Source organism: Nuphar pumila, chromosome 11, assembly GCF_984573655.1.
Source record: "Nuphar pumila chromosome 11, dmNupPumi1.hap1.1, whole genome shotgun sequence".
NCBI classification, from domain to species: Eukaryota; Viridiplantae; Streptophyta; class Magnoliopsida; order Nymphaeales; family Nymphaeaceae; genus Nuphar; species Nuphar pumila.
Window position 1 is genome coordinate 12,522,244 of NC_143259.1, and position 15,623 is coordinate 12,537,866.

The 15,623-nt window shown below is 37.4% G+C and overlaps 1 protein-coding gene across 1 annotated transcript; it reads right to left on the reverse strand.

Moving 5' to 3' along the window:
* Positions 1 to 575: 575 nt before the first annotated feature.
* Positions 576 to 13,675, reverse strand: BSK2 (BR-signaling kinase 2). Its single transcript, XM_089980847.1, has 11 exons — positions 13,361 to 13,675; positions 12,670 to 13,274; positions 12,320 to 12,540; positions 12,042 to 12,177; positions 9,918 to 10,051; positions 8,458 to 8,563; positions 7,966 to 8,051; positions 3,011 to 3,199; positions 2,759 to 2,917; positions 1,940 to 2,053; positions 576 to 829 (listed from the first exon to the last, which is right to left on the reverse strand). The coding sequence occupies exons 2-11, from the start codon at positions 12,746 to 12,748 to the stop codon at positions 578 to 580; spliced, it is 1,476 nt and encodes a 491-aa protein (XP_089836973.1). The 5' UTR covers positions 12,749 to 13,274; positions 13,361 to 13,675; the 3' UTR covers positions 576 to 577.
* Between the last annotated feature and the right edge of the window lie 1,948 nt (positions 13,676 to 15,623).

The following is a 15,623-nucleotide window of genomic DNA, read 5'->3' on the forward strand; positions in this document are numbered from 1 at the left end:
TCTCCAGATACCAGACACCGGCTCCCAAACAGAGCCCAAATCCAAGTCTTGTTTAGAGATTGATTGATGATACTGTATGGGAATTTGGGAAGAAAAGGATGGGGGGCAGGAACTGCCTGGCCTAAATGATGGACAATGCTTGGCCCCAAGCCATAGCTTAGTGGGTTGGAGATGGCCCAGTACTGATTATTTTGTTATTCATCAACCCTGTTAGAGGCTCTCGTGAACCCTAACCAAGACTCAGCACGTCCACCCCTAGCCACAACCCCTCGAGAGCAACCAAGTTGGCAAACGTCCACACTTAACCTGTCCTGGAGAGAGAGAGAGAGAGAGAGAGAGAGATCCTTGTAGTAGTTGTAGGTTATTGATATTAAATAGTTGAATTTGTACACTTCCCATGTTTCAAGCCAAAGGATGGACCCGCCACATCTTTGTAGTTAAGTCATCGCCAGGGAAAATTTTGCTATTACCATCTACCAGCCAAACATCCCCTCAGTCAGAATCATGCATTTTCTTCCAAACCCCCCGAGTGCCGGGAACAGGCAAAGGGGGCACTCATCTACTGGAAATGGGCTGATTAACTGCGCCAGCAGTTCTGCTTCTTCACTTCAAGGGCAGCCCCATCATTAAGCATGTCCTGGGCATCAACTTCCATCCCCAGCTTGGACAGCGCAAGTGCCTGCATGTAGAAGGCTGTTGGCCATTCTTGCTGGCAGACCTGTGCTTGCATGGCATCTCGTAAGGCCGACTCCAGCTGCCCGTTCATCAAGTACGACAATGACCGACGCACGAATAAGGTAGGAGATGGAGCAGACATCAATAGGAAAAGCTGCAAAGCATTGCCATGTTTGAAATAAGCCAAGGAGTTAGCTGTGTCAGTTTTATCTTGTGTGACATGGTTGCTTTGAAGTCTTCACTTGCAAGTCTTCACCATGCAGATATGACCCCTTCTAATAGAGACAAAGCTGTCAAGCCTATAATGCCATCTCCCTAACTTCCCTAACTTCACCTACATCTTTTCTTGATCTTGGTCATTTATTTTGTAATTAGTTGAGTGCATTTGTGTTCTTAATGGACTTAGAGTTTTGACCAAGGTTACAGGAAAACTCTACTTACATGTGGGTAACTCTCCTGAGAAACCATTTCCGAAACTGGAAACCCAGCATTCCAACAATTTGTGGGAAACTTTTCAAAATGCATGAGAAACCCATTTACATCACATGGAAAGCCTACTTACTTTACGGGGGGAACTTGTTTTCTTTATTTAGGAAACATGTTTTCTATATGTTTTTTGCATGTTTCCTTTAAATAAGAATTTTTCAATAAAAAGTTGAAATAATATGTTATTCAGAATTGTAATTATTTATTTTAAAAACTGAATTTTTTATATATTTCTAACAATAAGAAGGGCATAATGTTCAATGAAATTAAGAAATTTCAAATTTTAGCATAATGCATTATTTTTTTATTTACTAATTCTATCTAAACATGTGTTGCATTTAAAGACTTTATTTATGATATTTAATATTTTATTAAAATTAAGTTGATCGTGCACTTGTTTATATAAAATAAAACCAACTCTGTAGTAGTTTTATAGTTATAATCAATGTAATCATGTATTTTATAAAAAAATAAATTTATTAGTTCTTCTTAGTTATCATAATGTCAGTAAAAAGTCAAGAATGTAAACTTATAATAATTTTCATGCATATTCTCAATATTTGCACCTTTGCTCCACACACACAAAACACTATATATATATATATATATATATATATGCATGGATTTTGGAAAGCATCGGTTCCCATCGTGGCAACATTGGTTTTGACAGTGGTAATTTGTGATTATGCAATAAGCTTGGTGTTTGTGTGTACAGACTACTTTGAAGAAAGCTAGAAACCCTAATTTAAACAAATATGAAGGGGTAAAGAGAACACACCTTAGAGTAACAATCAATGGCAGTCTTGAAATCCTTATCTCTGAAAGCAATGTCTCCAAACTTCTTTGTATTTAACATCTCTTGAACTTGCTGAGTCCATTCTTGAAATGATAGCTATTACCATCACAAAATTTTGATTTATCCAGAAAAAATTGACAGTCAAGTAAATATTGGGATGCACCTGCCTATCTAGCAAAATAGGCTAAGTTGCAGTACAAACCAATTCACAAGCTTTAGCTTGATTTTCTAGATAAATCAAGCAATCAAAACATCAAAAGTAACATTTCAGGGGCACCATTTACACAAACCTTATTTGTATTTGAATCACCACAACCATAAATGAAAAGTAATTTCCAGATAGGGCGGATGAGTGTTTAGTCCAGCAACAATCAAGTTGACTTGGGTATATTAGAGAAAAAAATAGGCTTACATAGCAGCATCAATTCTATCCTAGCCTGCGTGGCCTATCCCCATCAAGTTTCCTGGTTAAAGTTCTGAAAACCTATGACTCAATCAAGACGAAGAAAATCCTACCAATGGTAAAATCCTGGAAGAATATCACTCAAACATTCTTAGACAACTCCACTGCTAACCAATATTTAAAACAAGTCCATGCAGGAAATCTTGAAATGGGCCAGCAACTCCAATTCATCAAGTTTGAGATGACTCCGGTCAAGCCTAAAAGAGGAGCAGAAGTAGGGGTCTAGGACTAGGTATAAGTTGGCTTAACAAACCAGATTACAAAGTGCTCATCATTATAATCCTTCAGAATCAACACGCACACACAAAGCACTAATGGAAAAGATATAGCAATAGTACCTCATTTTCTGCTCCTTCATCATCCTTATAACCGATTTTAAGCAAGATATCATGTACAGCTGTAAGATCCATTTTTGCACAAGCCTGTCCAAGAGGAGAAAGGAAGGTTGGCAGCACTGGTATCGATTTTGCAAGGCCCATAAGAACCTGTGATGCCACCTACTCAGAGGGAAAAGGCAAAAGCACTCAAATTATGCACAATAATATGTACAAAACAGAAACTCCAACCAACAAACTTGACTATTTCCATACATCCGCTTGTCTTTGAAGAGGTGCAAGGGATGTAAGAAGGAACTTATTGTTTGGTCGCTCTCTAGTTTCATACTGAAGACATTTTGAAGCCAGTCCAACCAGCTTGGTGGCATCTTCATTAGCATACTGTCCCTCTAATGATGAATCCATCAACACTAACACATTCTTACCGCGTATTAAATCCAATGCCTGCAAAATAATAGAAATTGATTGGAATGCTGGATCTAATGAACACCAAATGTCCACAAAGCAAAAAAAGAGTGTTCTTTCTCAACATGATTTACTTGGAATATACAAAATAGGGAACTTGATTAAGGCTCTGTTTGGGAGCTGGTGTTGGAGAGGAGATGAGAGGGGTGATGGGAGTGGAGAAGAGGTTGGTGATGAGAGTGGAGTTGTCAACTACATGCTTGTGAGGATGTAGTTGAAAAAAAGCCCATCTCCACTCCCATCACTCTTCCCATCTCCCAAAATCTGGCTTCCAAACATCAACGAGGCTAAATGTGGTAGGTAGCGTTTATTAAACCCCCATCTCCAGCTCCCAAACAGAGCCTAACTGGCTCCCAGTAATCCACAAGACCAAGATGATCTTCCACAAAAACAGCATAGAAGGGAAGCCAAGGGTGTCAAACGAGTGAAGGTATTGATTCAGAAGACATAAAGCCAAAGAAACATGACAACGTGTGAAAGGCAACCCTTTTAAGAAAAGAAGGCATACTATACTATAATCAAGTATGCGGAATTACAAAAACAAAGTATGCAAGAACATACATAAGTCCTACTAAGACACAACACAAGAGCACAAAGGCACTACACAAACACAAAGTGAATAATAATGACTATAAAGAGTCAAATAGGAACACAAGAACACAAAAATATATCTTTTATTGATAAGAATGCTTAGAGAAAAGCATTAAAAACAAATGGGGACCAAAGGTCCCTATTTATAGAGTACAAGTGAGAGGAGGGGTTCCAAATAGAGTCATTAGGAGCCCTCCAACGGTCATATTTATGGACCGTTCGGAGCCCCAACAACTCTATGGTCATTTTGACCATAGAGCCGCTAATCAAAACAGAAAAATGCAAAAATAAATAAAATATAAAAATAAAGTGTAAAAAACTCCCTAGAGGACAGTACCTATTATAAATGGAAAAGACCAAAATGCCATTGATGGGCATGACCTATTACAAAAAGGTATACATGTTAAAGAATATATATATATATATATATATATATATATATATATGTGGATGAAGAGGTAATTCAACAACAGTCCCACCTCATTTATTTTGTGCAGGTTCATGCAAAATGCAAAGAAGACAACAGAATAATAGCAACAATAAGAGCAAAAATTGTAATGAAATGGATTAAATCCAACACATGTCACTTATGGACTTGCAAGAACACACTTCAATCAAGTATAAGACTTTATTGAATAAGCCACACCACCCACACAAAGGTCAAATATTCTTGTTATTGAATAGGAAAGCTCACTTGAGAGAGTTGGAAAATACAAGGCCTTGAATGGCCTATTTATAATACATGACAAGTTTTTGCCTTTTTTAAGGCTTCTAATTCAACATTCATTGCCTTAATCCATTCTTGATGATTTTTAGCTTCATAGTAGGATGTTGGTTCTATATATGAATATATGGCCGGACATGATCTATACCTTGGTTCAAAAAAAAATCATAAGATACAAATCTACTAGGAGCTTTTAAAATTCTTAGGGATTTTCTAATACTAGAATAATTTATATCTTGATTTTGAGAATATCTTTCTAAAGCACATGGTAGACGATCTTCGGTACGTCGAGTATAGGTTTGTATGTTATTATGAGATAGGTCAATATTATCAAGACTTTCATCTACATTTCCATTTGCATCATGAGTGGTTTCATTTTCACTCTCATGCACATCGTGAATATTTTCACACATTTCATGTTCATTGACAAGACAAAAAAGAAATGAATAATCACAACTCTACTGGTTTTTTTTAATAAAACCATTTTCATTTTCAAGAAAAGTAACATTTCGTGAAACACAAATTGTTTTTTTCAATGTCATAACATCTATATCTTTTTTTATTTTCGGCATAGCTTAAGAAAATACAAGGAGTTGCTTTTGGAGAAAATTTGTCATTTTTATTAAGGACAAAACATTTACATCTAAATACTCTTAACCTAACTTTTCAATAGGAGAGACATTTTCAATATTTTTTGAAGGCATTCTTTTTATCAGATAAACTATCGTAAGGGCAGCTTCGGTCCAAAAACTCTTAGGAACATTTTTTGATACAAGAAGTGTTCTAGTTGTCTCAATGATGTCTATGCTTCCTTTCGATTAGTCCATTTTGTTGAGGAGTATATGGGCAAGATTTTTGATGAATAATCTCATGTAGACCAAGGTAATTTTCGAACTCTTTTGATACAAATTTTTCTTCAGAATCGGTTCTAAAGATTTGAATATTAGTTTTAAATTGAGTCTTTGTATAGCAATGAAACCTTTTAAAACAATCAAATACTTCTGATTTTGTTTAAGAAAAAATATCCAAAAGTGTTTATTATAGTCATCCACAAACACAACATAATAAGATACACCTCCTTTAGATACAACAGGAGCTGGTCCCAATACGTCGAAATGTACTAACTCAAATGGATTTTTAGATATAAAATGTCTTAGCCCAGAGGGTAAGGATTTCATTTTACCAATAATGCAATCTTTCACACACAAAATCCTTTTATTTATAACTTGTAAAAAATGAAAACAATTGTAATTTGGACACACTAGGATGTCCTAGTCTTTTGTGTCAATCTTCTATATCTTTATTTTCCACAAAATTACAAAAAGTATATTTTGATAACTCAAGATTATCCATTACATAAAGATCTCCCTTCTATGGCATCGCCCAGTCAGCTTTCTGAATTGGAGATCCTGTATTAAACAATAATTAGATGAAAATAAGACTTTGCATCCATGATCCTTAATTTGATAAACAGATAAAATATTTAAATTCAATTTTGGTACTACTCTAATATTTGGTATATGAAAAGTTTGTTGTTTTTTAAATACTCCAAAACTTTTGATTTTCAAAGATGTTCTGTGGGTGGTTGAAACATAAGAATTATTTGAGTTAGTTTGACATTCGGATAATATAGACTCATTTGGAGTCATGTAAAAAGAAGCACCAGAGTCAAGTATCCAAGAAGTCTTACCAGAGTCACCACTTGTGGATACGGCCGCTTCCGAAAAGAAAGAAGTTTGAGCTTTGAGCAATGGTTGTAGTGTCTCCATTAGTTGAGCCAAAGATAGTGAGCCGATACACTTGGAGTCGTCTACATCATGGCTTTCAATTGAAGCAACTCTTTTATCATCTCTATGATCTTCTTTCTTTCTTTTGGGACAAAAAAGTTTTATGTGTTCCGGTTCATAACAATGATAGCATATGATTTTGTCGTCCTTTTTGTATTCATGATCACTTCTTTTCTCGCTTCTTTCATAACTAGAGTCTCTTCCATTTTCATTTTTCACAAAGTGAAGAGGTTTATAACTCCTAATGCCATTACCGGGCTTTGACATATCAAGCATGAATTATTCTTCTTTTAGACCGGATGGTTTCTTCAATCTATTTTCCTCCATAGTTAACTCAAAAGTTTCGACTATGGCTGGTACATCTCCTCTACGAAGGAGAGGAGACTTGGTCCTTTCAAATTTGGGTCTAAGCCCATTAATAAATTGGTAAAAATGCAACATTTTTATTTGGTTTTCACGAAGTTCTACATCTTGGGGACAATGTCATTTTGGCTCAAAAAAAGCCAATTCATCCCAAGAGAGAGAGAGAGTGCATTGTAATATTCAGTAATGCTTATCTCTCCTTGGGTCATAATTCTTACTTTGTTTTGAACATTCCGTGAGCAATATCTTTAAGACAATACGTGTCTTTAAGATATTTTCATGCATCACTAGCGAAATTAAATTTTACTAGGCTAAAGCACCTGTAAATGTCCACACTATTGATGAGTCATCCAATGATCTTGGAATGACCCATCCTCCATTCTTTTCATTTCTTTTCATAATCAGATTTGGCTTTAAACATTTTTTCTTCTTGAAGAGCAACTTCTTTTCCATTCTCAATTTTGGTGAGAATGAGTTTAGGCTCCTTTTCAGAACTATCCACCAAACCCCATAGACCTTTTTCCCATATTTTGTGTTTTACTATGGATGCCCACATCACATAGCTTGTATCATTTAGGCACGGGAATAGAGACGATTACTTCACTTTTATTTTTCATTTTTTTACCATGAGAAGAAAGGAGAGAGAGAGAATCAAAAGAGAGAGAAAGAAAGATAATACACAATTGATTGAGAGGTAGTGCGCTTCTCGATGCAATGATCCACGCTTTGATGTTTTACGAAGCCCACGATTCTCCGCTTGGTATTATCAAGATCCTCCTCTTGATATTATAGGAGTGTTGCCTCAAGAGCACCAAAGCTCAGATACCATGTAATGAAATGGATTAAATCCAACACAGGTCACTTGTGGACTTGCAAGAACACACTTAGTTGTTGGGGGTTGTCATATTTATGACCGTTGAGAGCAGATAATTATAAAAAAGCAAAAGGACTAAAAAAGTACAAAAAATAAAAAGAATAAAAAAGGTGGTCAGCCCCTAATGGGCTGACGCCTATTACTGTGAAAAGACCATGGGTATTTCGGGTATATATATATATAAACAAAAATAACAAAAGAGTAAGAGCCAACTAGATGGACCAACTAAATCATGTTTCTTCACACAATATGCTTATTAACTCTTTAACAATAATTTATACCAAAAAGAAGTTTGTCCATGTAAAAATACTTGTTTTAGGTTAAAAAGGAATACAGAACCAAGATACTACACTAGATCAAATTGATTAGCACCTAGCAACATGATCTGCAGAAAAGATACTCATACATGGCTGGGAGGTATATGCTTTCCACTCAAAAGATCCAGGAGAACAGTTCCATAACTGTAAATCACACTTTCTGGGATTACCCTGCCTGCAACAAATGAATGTCCATATCAATTTTGCTGAAATGGCTGAAATAATTGTCTTATCTATGAAAGATGAGCAATAAACAACATGATATATACCTAAAAAGAAAAATTCTTGGAGATACACATCCAAGTTATCAAGGAAATTAAATCATGAAATTATACAACTAGAATTTCTTTGGAATTGCCACAATCTTGCAATTACTTTTGCCTGGAGTTATGCTTAGAGGATAGATCAATCACAAAAAAAATGTAAATAGAAGAATAACTCTATTAACCAGATAAAAATGCACAAGACAAATATTATGAAATTTGCTTGCTAGAATCACAGACATAAAAATACCATGATAAACAGGATTCAGTAATTTTGAATAGGCAGCAAAGTGCCAAAAGCAATGAGAAAAAATCTACCCGTCCGCAGAAATTCTGGTGGTGTATACGCCAAGTTAGTACTGTAGCTTTTCCCATCTCTGCTGTTCTTCATAAGACCAAAGCTTGACAAACGGGGATCACCATCCTGTGAACGAGTGAACAGATAAATGGCTGAACTAGGAGAAAATGGGCAAAAAAACAAAGCCTCGATTATGTTTCGTAGTGACTTCAAATGATGCTCAGAGTAAAAGTGGTCATCAATAGTCTATGACCTACAACATCAAATTTCAAAGAATCTGCCTAAGCTCGCAATGCAAGAAAAACAGAGGGCTATGTGAAAATGTGCATCTCTTGGTCAATATGGGCAAGGGGTCATTACTTTGCCTACGGATAGCCCAGGGGCAAGTCGAGGATGGTTCTTGGTTGAGGAATCAAAATATCCCAACAAAAAGAAAAATCTTGTTGAGGCTATCCTACAAAATTTTGAAATCAAATAATTCTAGAATATCTCAAAGCAAGGAATAAGCATTGATAGAATTGTTGATGAGTATGAAAGCTTAGTTGTCAAAGGCAGCACCTAGGCGACCTAGGCGCGGCCCCACCACCTAAGCGACCAGGTCTGGGCGGTATGGCCCTATTTTGCAGCCTAGACTGTCAATGCCTAGGCTTTTTTTTAAAGCTTAGGCTTTTTTCAAGTTTTTTTTTGTTAAGATTTTGTTTTCGAATACATCATTTGTTTTCTTCTTCGAGGAGGAGGAGAAGACGTGTTATTTGTTTATTGTTTGCATTATGTCTATTGTTGAGAAGAAATTGAAGAAGACATATTATCTGTCGATTGTTTGTATTATGTTTATTGTTGTTAATTTTTTTGTATACATGATTTTATTTTTTGTGTATTGTTCATTCACATTGTTAGTTGTATGGTTTGTTTATTCAATTGTTAATTTATTCTTAATTTGTTTGACAAGGTTAAGGTTATGTAATATAATTGTTTTACAGTGTTCAATGACATATTATTTGTCTATTGCTTATTATCGATTGATTTTATGTTGTATACATGTTTCTTATTATGTTTTTTATAGCTTTTTAATTTTTTTTTATTTTGGGTACCGCCTAGGACTTTTTAGGGGCTCACCGCCCAGGCTCCACCCTATAAGAACTAAGGTATGAAGTCACAGACTGATGAATTTAGAAAAACAATTTATCATCCAGTTTAACCCCAAGAAATTTCTGATAGTGGACTAGTCATATCAAAATACCCAGTAGGGGCATAAAATTCCACAAACAAATCTGCAAGTCACAAAACAGAACTGGACAAGCAAAAAGTTTTAAACCTCCATTGATACAATGTCATTTTTCTGGAACAATGGGCTACAATCAATAAAAGATATGTGGCCATCGTGTGAAGCAAAAACATGCATTAAAGAATTTAAAAACACATGGTCGGACATCAAGGAATAGATATTTTTAAAAAAACTGACAATGATATATCAGTATACCTCATCAAAAAGAACTCTATAGGCATTCAAATCGTGATAAATTCTTCTATTTTCAGTGTTACAGTAATCTAGTGCCTGAGCAATATAATATGCAACCCTCAAGCGCATCTCCCATGGCATCGGCTTCTTGTCCCCTATGACAAAGCATAAAATCACAATAAAAAACATTTACATTAACAATAATTTTTTTATTAGCAGCATTTTAGTTTGTCCCCAAAAGATAACAACCTTCAAAAAGCAATACATGTCACCATAAACATCAGTACTGCTGTGACAACAAAGCCAAATTTCACACAGCTTAAAGGCAGTTTGTTGCATGTGGTACATGAATATTTGCTGTGAGTTTATTTCCTTATGGAGAAGTCAGACAATACATGCCTGCATTGCAGAAATAGCATCTATGCAAGCCCACTTTTTCGCTGAAGCTTTTCCATGTTTGTACTCAGAGGTGGATGACAAAATGCCCAAATGCCACATATTTTAGCATGGAAATGCACATTCCCCCACATGCAAATTATGCTACTAAAACATAACTGAAAACAACACAAGCACAAACAAATGGACAAGGAGGGGCAAAGGTGAATTCCCATTTATTGGTAAAACGGAAGGGGAAGAGACCGGTAATCGCTTCAAAAAGGAAGAATAAATGCTGCAGAGTAAATACATAAACTGGACACTGGCCAAACGTCATACTATGGGCCATTAAAAAATTACATGACAAATTTACCGAGATTTAAAAAATATTAGTAATTTAGTACATTTCACTTTGCAAGCACATGACAGACATTTGAGAGATCTAGGAAATAACAGCATTAACGAAACGTTTATAAGACAGATAATTTCACATGCAAGTCCTTCAAAACCTAAGTACAAAGAAAGAGGACTTGAGGAAATCATGTTTCTACATTTTAAGATTATGTGACAAAGTCATTCCAGAAAATAGGACCCAACCATGTGATGGTTCTATCATGACTGAAAATTGTAGATTTGGAGTGATTCCTCCATGTTAACTTGTTTCAGACATGAGCTTGGTGATGTAGGTATTATTTTCTTTCTTCTGCAAGTAGAAACACACCAAACTACCTATATGTCATGCCTGAGATGAGGTCCTAAAGTTTCTCTGGAAACATTATAGGCATAGATTAATAGATTCTTAAAGTTAACACAGTCATTGTCTGAGCTTCAAGAAATTGGAGAAATTCCCCATGTTGACATTTGAAGCTTCACAGTAACTCTGCAGCATCTTCAGAATGAACATGAATCCAAGTGTTGCGAGCAGGATATGTTTATGTTCATCAAACACCCCACAAGTTTGATGAAGTAAAAAAAAAAACGCAAAACATCAGCTCAATGATGTTAACATTTATTAAAAATACAAATAAATCAACATAAATCATGTTTCTCCATATTAATACACTGATTTCCAGGACGCCATTGAACATTTCCCAAATATCTGACCTCCAATGCCTCACTGATTCAGTACTCATTTCACATGTATCACTCTTCCAATGTTGTGAGACTCGTGACAGAATAACTCTGGATTGGAGCATGTAACTGTGGTTTGATGTTTCAGAGCAAAATTCAGAAAATTCTTCTCCCCGTTATTTGAGAATACATGGTGTTCAACTGTACAGTGAATTAAATTACAAAAATCTCCCAATACCAATTTATGTAATACAACAAATCAGTCAAGCAAAAACTGGATATCAGGCAAACGTCAAGATCAACACCATTTCGAGAGTATGCATCAAAATTTTGAAACGCTTGGCAATGAATCTTTGATTATTTGCTGGTTTTGCAAGTGATCTCAAAATCAAAGAACCCAACAAAGTTAGGCTCCCGTCAGAACGCGATTAAGAAAAAAAGGGTCAAGTGAACACCAAGAAGACATTTATTTACCACATTAATCACACAGAAATATGCACATGGGAGGAGAGAGTAACGTGATACTCTCGGTCTTTCTTTTTTTTGACGACTTATTAGACCAGTCCAACAATCCAACTCATTTTCCTATTTAGAGTATCTAACATCACTGCCGTGCGCTAAGTAGCTTGACGAGGACAAGTCTGTATGTTAAAATTTATTAACAGAAAAAAGGAAGCACTACAATACTGAAACGCGTACAGTGAAAAAGGTGCTTGGATAGCGTATCATTAGGCATATATTCCGCAACCAAGAGCCGTTCGTCTCCCTCAGCGCAGCACCCAATTAGATTCACTAATCGTTTATGCCTTAGCTTTCCGACGCCCGCAGCTTCCGTCTGCAACTCCAACGAAACCCAAAGAAGAGAGAAGATCATAGCTTTAGGTAAGCAGCATCAATAATTATCAACATTGAGAAAATATTCCTGCACTACGAATGAGAAAAGAAAAAACAAGACCGAAAATCTACTGTTTGCGTACCGCAAATTGTTGAGGATCAGGCCACGATTGCTTAGAAAAGCGCTTGACAGCAACCCACCGATTGTTCTCCAACTTCCCTTTATAAACTACATTCGGGGCCTTCTCTCCACTCTCAGACACAATAAACTCGCTGCTGAACCCGCCCGTCGCATTGCGAAGCTCCGTCAGGCCAAACTCCTTGTAGACGGGGACTCGATCTTGTTCAACATCGTCTCCGTTAGCTAAGAACAATGAAATACATATATATACACGAAAAACAGAAAGAAAGAAAAATCAAAGGCTCCAAAAGAAGAAAGACCATGCACCACATTCTCACAGAAGTATCTTCTATAAATGAGAGAAAGCGTTACCTTGATCAGGTTTTTCCATTTCCACCGACGCCTCATCTGGACTTTGGACATTGCTAGTTTTAGACTGTAAGCACCCCATATCGGAAGCTTAGGCCCCAACGCCGCGGCCGAATATGCGCCACCAAACCTTGCTATATCAGCAGCTTTCTCCAAACCAAAGTTCAAACCTTAAAGGCTAAGGTTGAATAGCTCTGATCGCCCAAAAGCAAGAAAATGTTTTTTTCTACCTCATCCTTCAACAATGCACGAAAGCAGAAAACAGCATGCAGCTCAACAATCAAAGTTTCTCTTCGATAACATCACCGTCGCCCCTTTTCCGGCGATGACTCAATAAATTCTCATGAAGAAACCGATCCCTTGCAATCGGCTGCAAGAAATGTGTTTCAGATGGAAGAAAGAGAGAAGAAAAGCTAGCCCTCTCTGAAGTTTTTTTCCCTGTTTCGCATGCAGTACGTTTTTATGGATACTTTGGTCGCATGGGGCACTTATCGCTCATCTGCATTCCAGTACAAAGTACACAGGTCCATCAGAGAAGCTCTTCTCAGACGTCCTCAGCGGGCTAAGAAAACCCCAATGCAGAAACTTCCGTCACAAGATACGTTCATCTAAGAAAGAAAAACCCAAAAGATTTTTTTTATTTCTGCGTCCCTACAACACAAAGGCAACATTCAAGCAAGGAATCACTTCGTACCGAACAGGAACCCAATCTTCAAGTGTTTCATAAACGATCTCCCCGTCAAAGACGATCAAGACACGAAATCAACCATTCTCCCACGGCTCTGCAGTAAAAAATCTCAGCCGGGACTCTGCCGCCAGCTCCTCGAGAGATCAAACATCAGAAAATCTGCCTTTCGACCCCATTCCGAGCACAGAGAGAGCAGGATTCGACTTGGATCACCGCCAGATCAAGCTCAGAAGCGTCCAGAATCCCGAGTCGCTCACAGAGACCCGCCGAGACAGCAGCGATCGCCGGAAATAAGAAGTGTCCCACCGAAGACGGCGCTTCGTCACTGCGACAGCGAGAGCTCCTCTTCCAACCGACTCTGCTGACAGCTCAAAGCCGCGATCAAAACCCTAAGGAGGTTAGGGGGGGCAAGAAGGATTCGTTACGTACAGAGAGGGAGATGGAAATGATATAATAAGCACAGAAACGGGGGGCCGCAACGAGAGAGAGTGTGTTGTGTTAGCAAATAGGCACAGAAGGATCACATGATGCATCCATCACGATGCATGTGACTCTCTCTCTCTCTCTCTCTCTCTCTCTCTCTCTCTCTGCGCAGAGTGCTTTCCTCTCAGCTCGTCTCGTCCAGGAGGGAACAGAGTGATGCGTTTAAATAATTTGGCGCAGGCTTCGGAATGCGGACCTCCTGCCTGAACACCCCTTCTATTATTAAAATATTACGCTGATACCATTCGGAGCGGATTTTATTCATTTGTTGCGGCCTCTCAATGGGCCGTGGTGGGGCCCATGGGCCCCGGCATGTTTCCTCCCAGACCCGCATGAGGGTCCAGCCCGGCCTGGTACTAATGGACCCAGCTTGGACCCGATGTCAGCCTGCCCCACGCCAGTTCACACCCTTTTCCAAATATGGATGGGGATTTAATGATGTCAACTAGGGATGTAAGTGGGTCGGGTTTAGGGATTACCGACTCCAGCCTAATCGGATTCAGTATCGGATGGAATCGGGTAAAACTAAATAAAAACCTGACTCTCTTAAAATCCGATATTTAAACATAATTGGATTCCGAGTTTAGTTTGATTCAGACTCGAATTTGGATTTAAAACTCAATATCGAGTTCGATCCAGTTATTAATCCAATCCAAATTTAGCTACCGTCTCTGACTAATCAATGCGGATTTGGGTCTGATGTCAGATTAAACCAAACTCGTTGACATACTCAATATGGTCAACGGTTTAGATTGGGGTTGGATATCCAAATTCACTGAGTCAAACCCAATAAAGAAAAGAGTATCTATATCTAATTAGCGATTGGATCTAGATTTGGTTTAAGGTTTTACATCCCAATCCGAATCTGAGTTTAAATTCAGTACCAACCCGATGGATTTCAGAATACAGTTATAGCTAAATATGTATCTGATTTGGTATCACCCATTTTCATTCAAATTTGAATTCAACTCTGAACCCAGTCCTGCCTCCCGGCCCAGTTAAAAAAAAAATTAAAAGCCCAGTCCTAACCCAGCCTTGATTCCATATTAAATAGATTTTTATCCATTTTTGTAGCCCAGCCCTGACTGCAGCAAATAGTTTGATTTGTCCAAATAAAATAGATTTTTATTAATAATTGTAGCCATTTTTTATTTTATCTCAAAAAAAAAATTGAGGGCACTGCCCCGAACCCCAAACTATCACACCAATTTATTTATTTAAATTAAAGATCCTATCTTGTCACTCATGTTTACATTCCATCTTGTTGTAGATGAAATTATGAATTATTTTTTGTCAAACACGGCACCATGTACATCACTATGCACTCCCCTCACATGAATCCTAGTTACGCCCTTGGCCAAGGCCGAACTCAGTTAAATGATAAACGAGCTGAGCCTAAACAAGATGAGATCGTACCAGCCATAATTGTGGCACTAATAAATCTTGAAAAAAATGAAAATATACGTTTTTTTTTTAATGAGCCAACTTGTGGCTCAGCTCAGCTAGTTACTAACATGAGCCAAGGTTGAGCCAAGTTAAATGATAAATGAACCGAGCCTGAATGCGATGGGATCGGCTCGTTTACCAGACATACTTGTGGCACTAATAAATCCTGAAAAAAAAAACTAGAAAATAAAAGTGTAGAAGCAAACCTGACCAAGAAAGTCAAGCTAAACAAGACCGGAGCCAAATATGCATTCAAATCTTATTTCAAGATCCATATTCTATGATAAGTTATTGGATTATGATTGACGATTCAAGCGAACCCGAATCATTTGCCCTACAA

Coding starts and splice junctions, on each gene's coding strand:
- BSK2 (XM_089980847.1), bottom strand. CDS start 12,748: ATGGGGTGCTTACAGTCTAAAACTAGCAATGTCCAAAGTCCAGATGAG. Junction 12,178..12,319: donor CTGATCCTCAACAATTTGCG/GTACGCAAACAG, acceptor TTGGAGTTGCAG/ACGGAAGCTGCGGGCGTCGG. Junction 8,564..9,917: donor ATAGAGTTCTTTTTGATGAG/GTATACTGATAT, acceptor ACTCGTTCACAG/GATGGTGATCCCCGTTTGTC.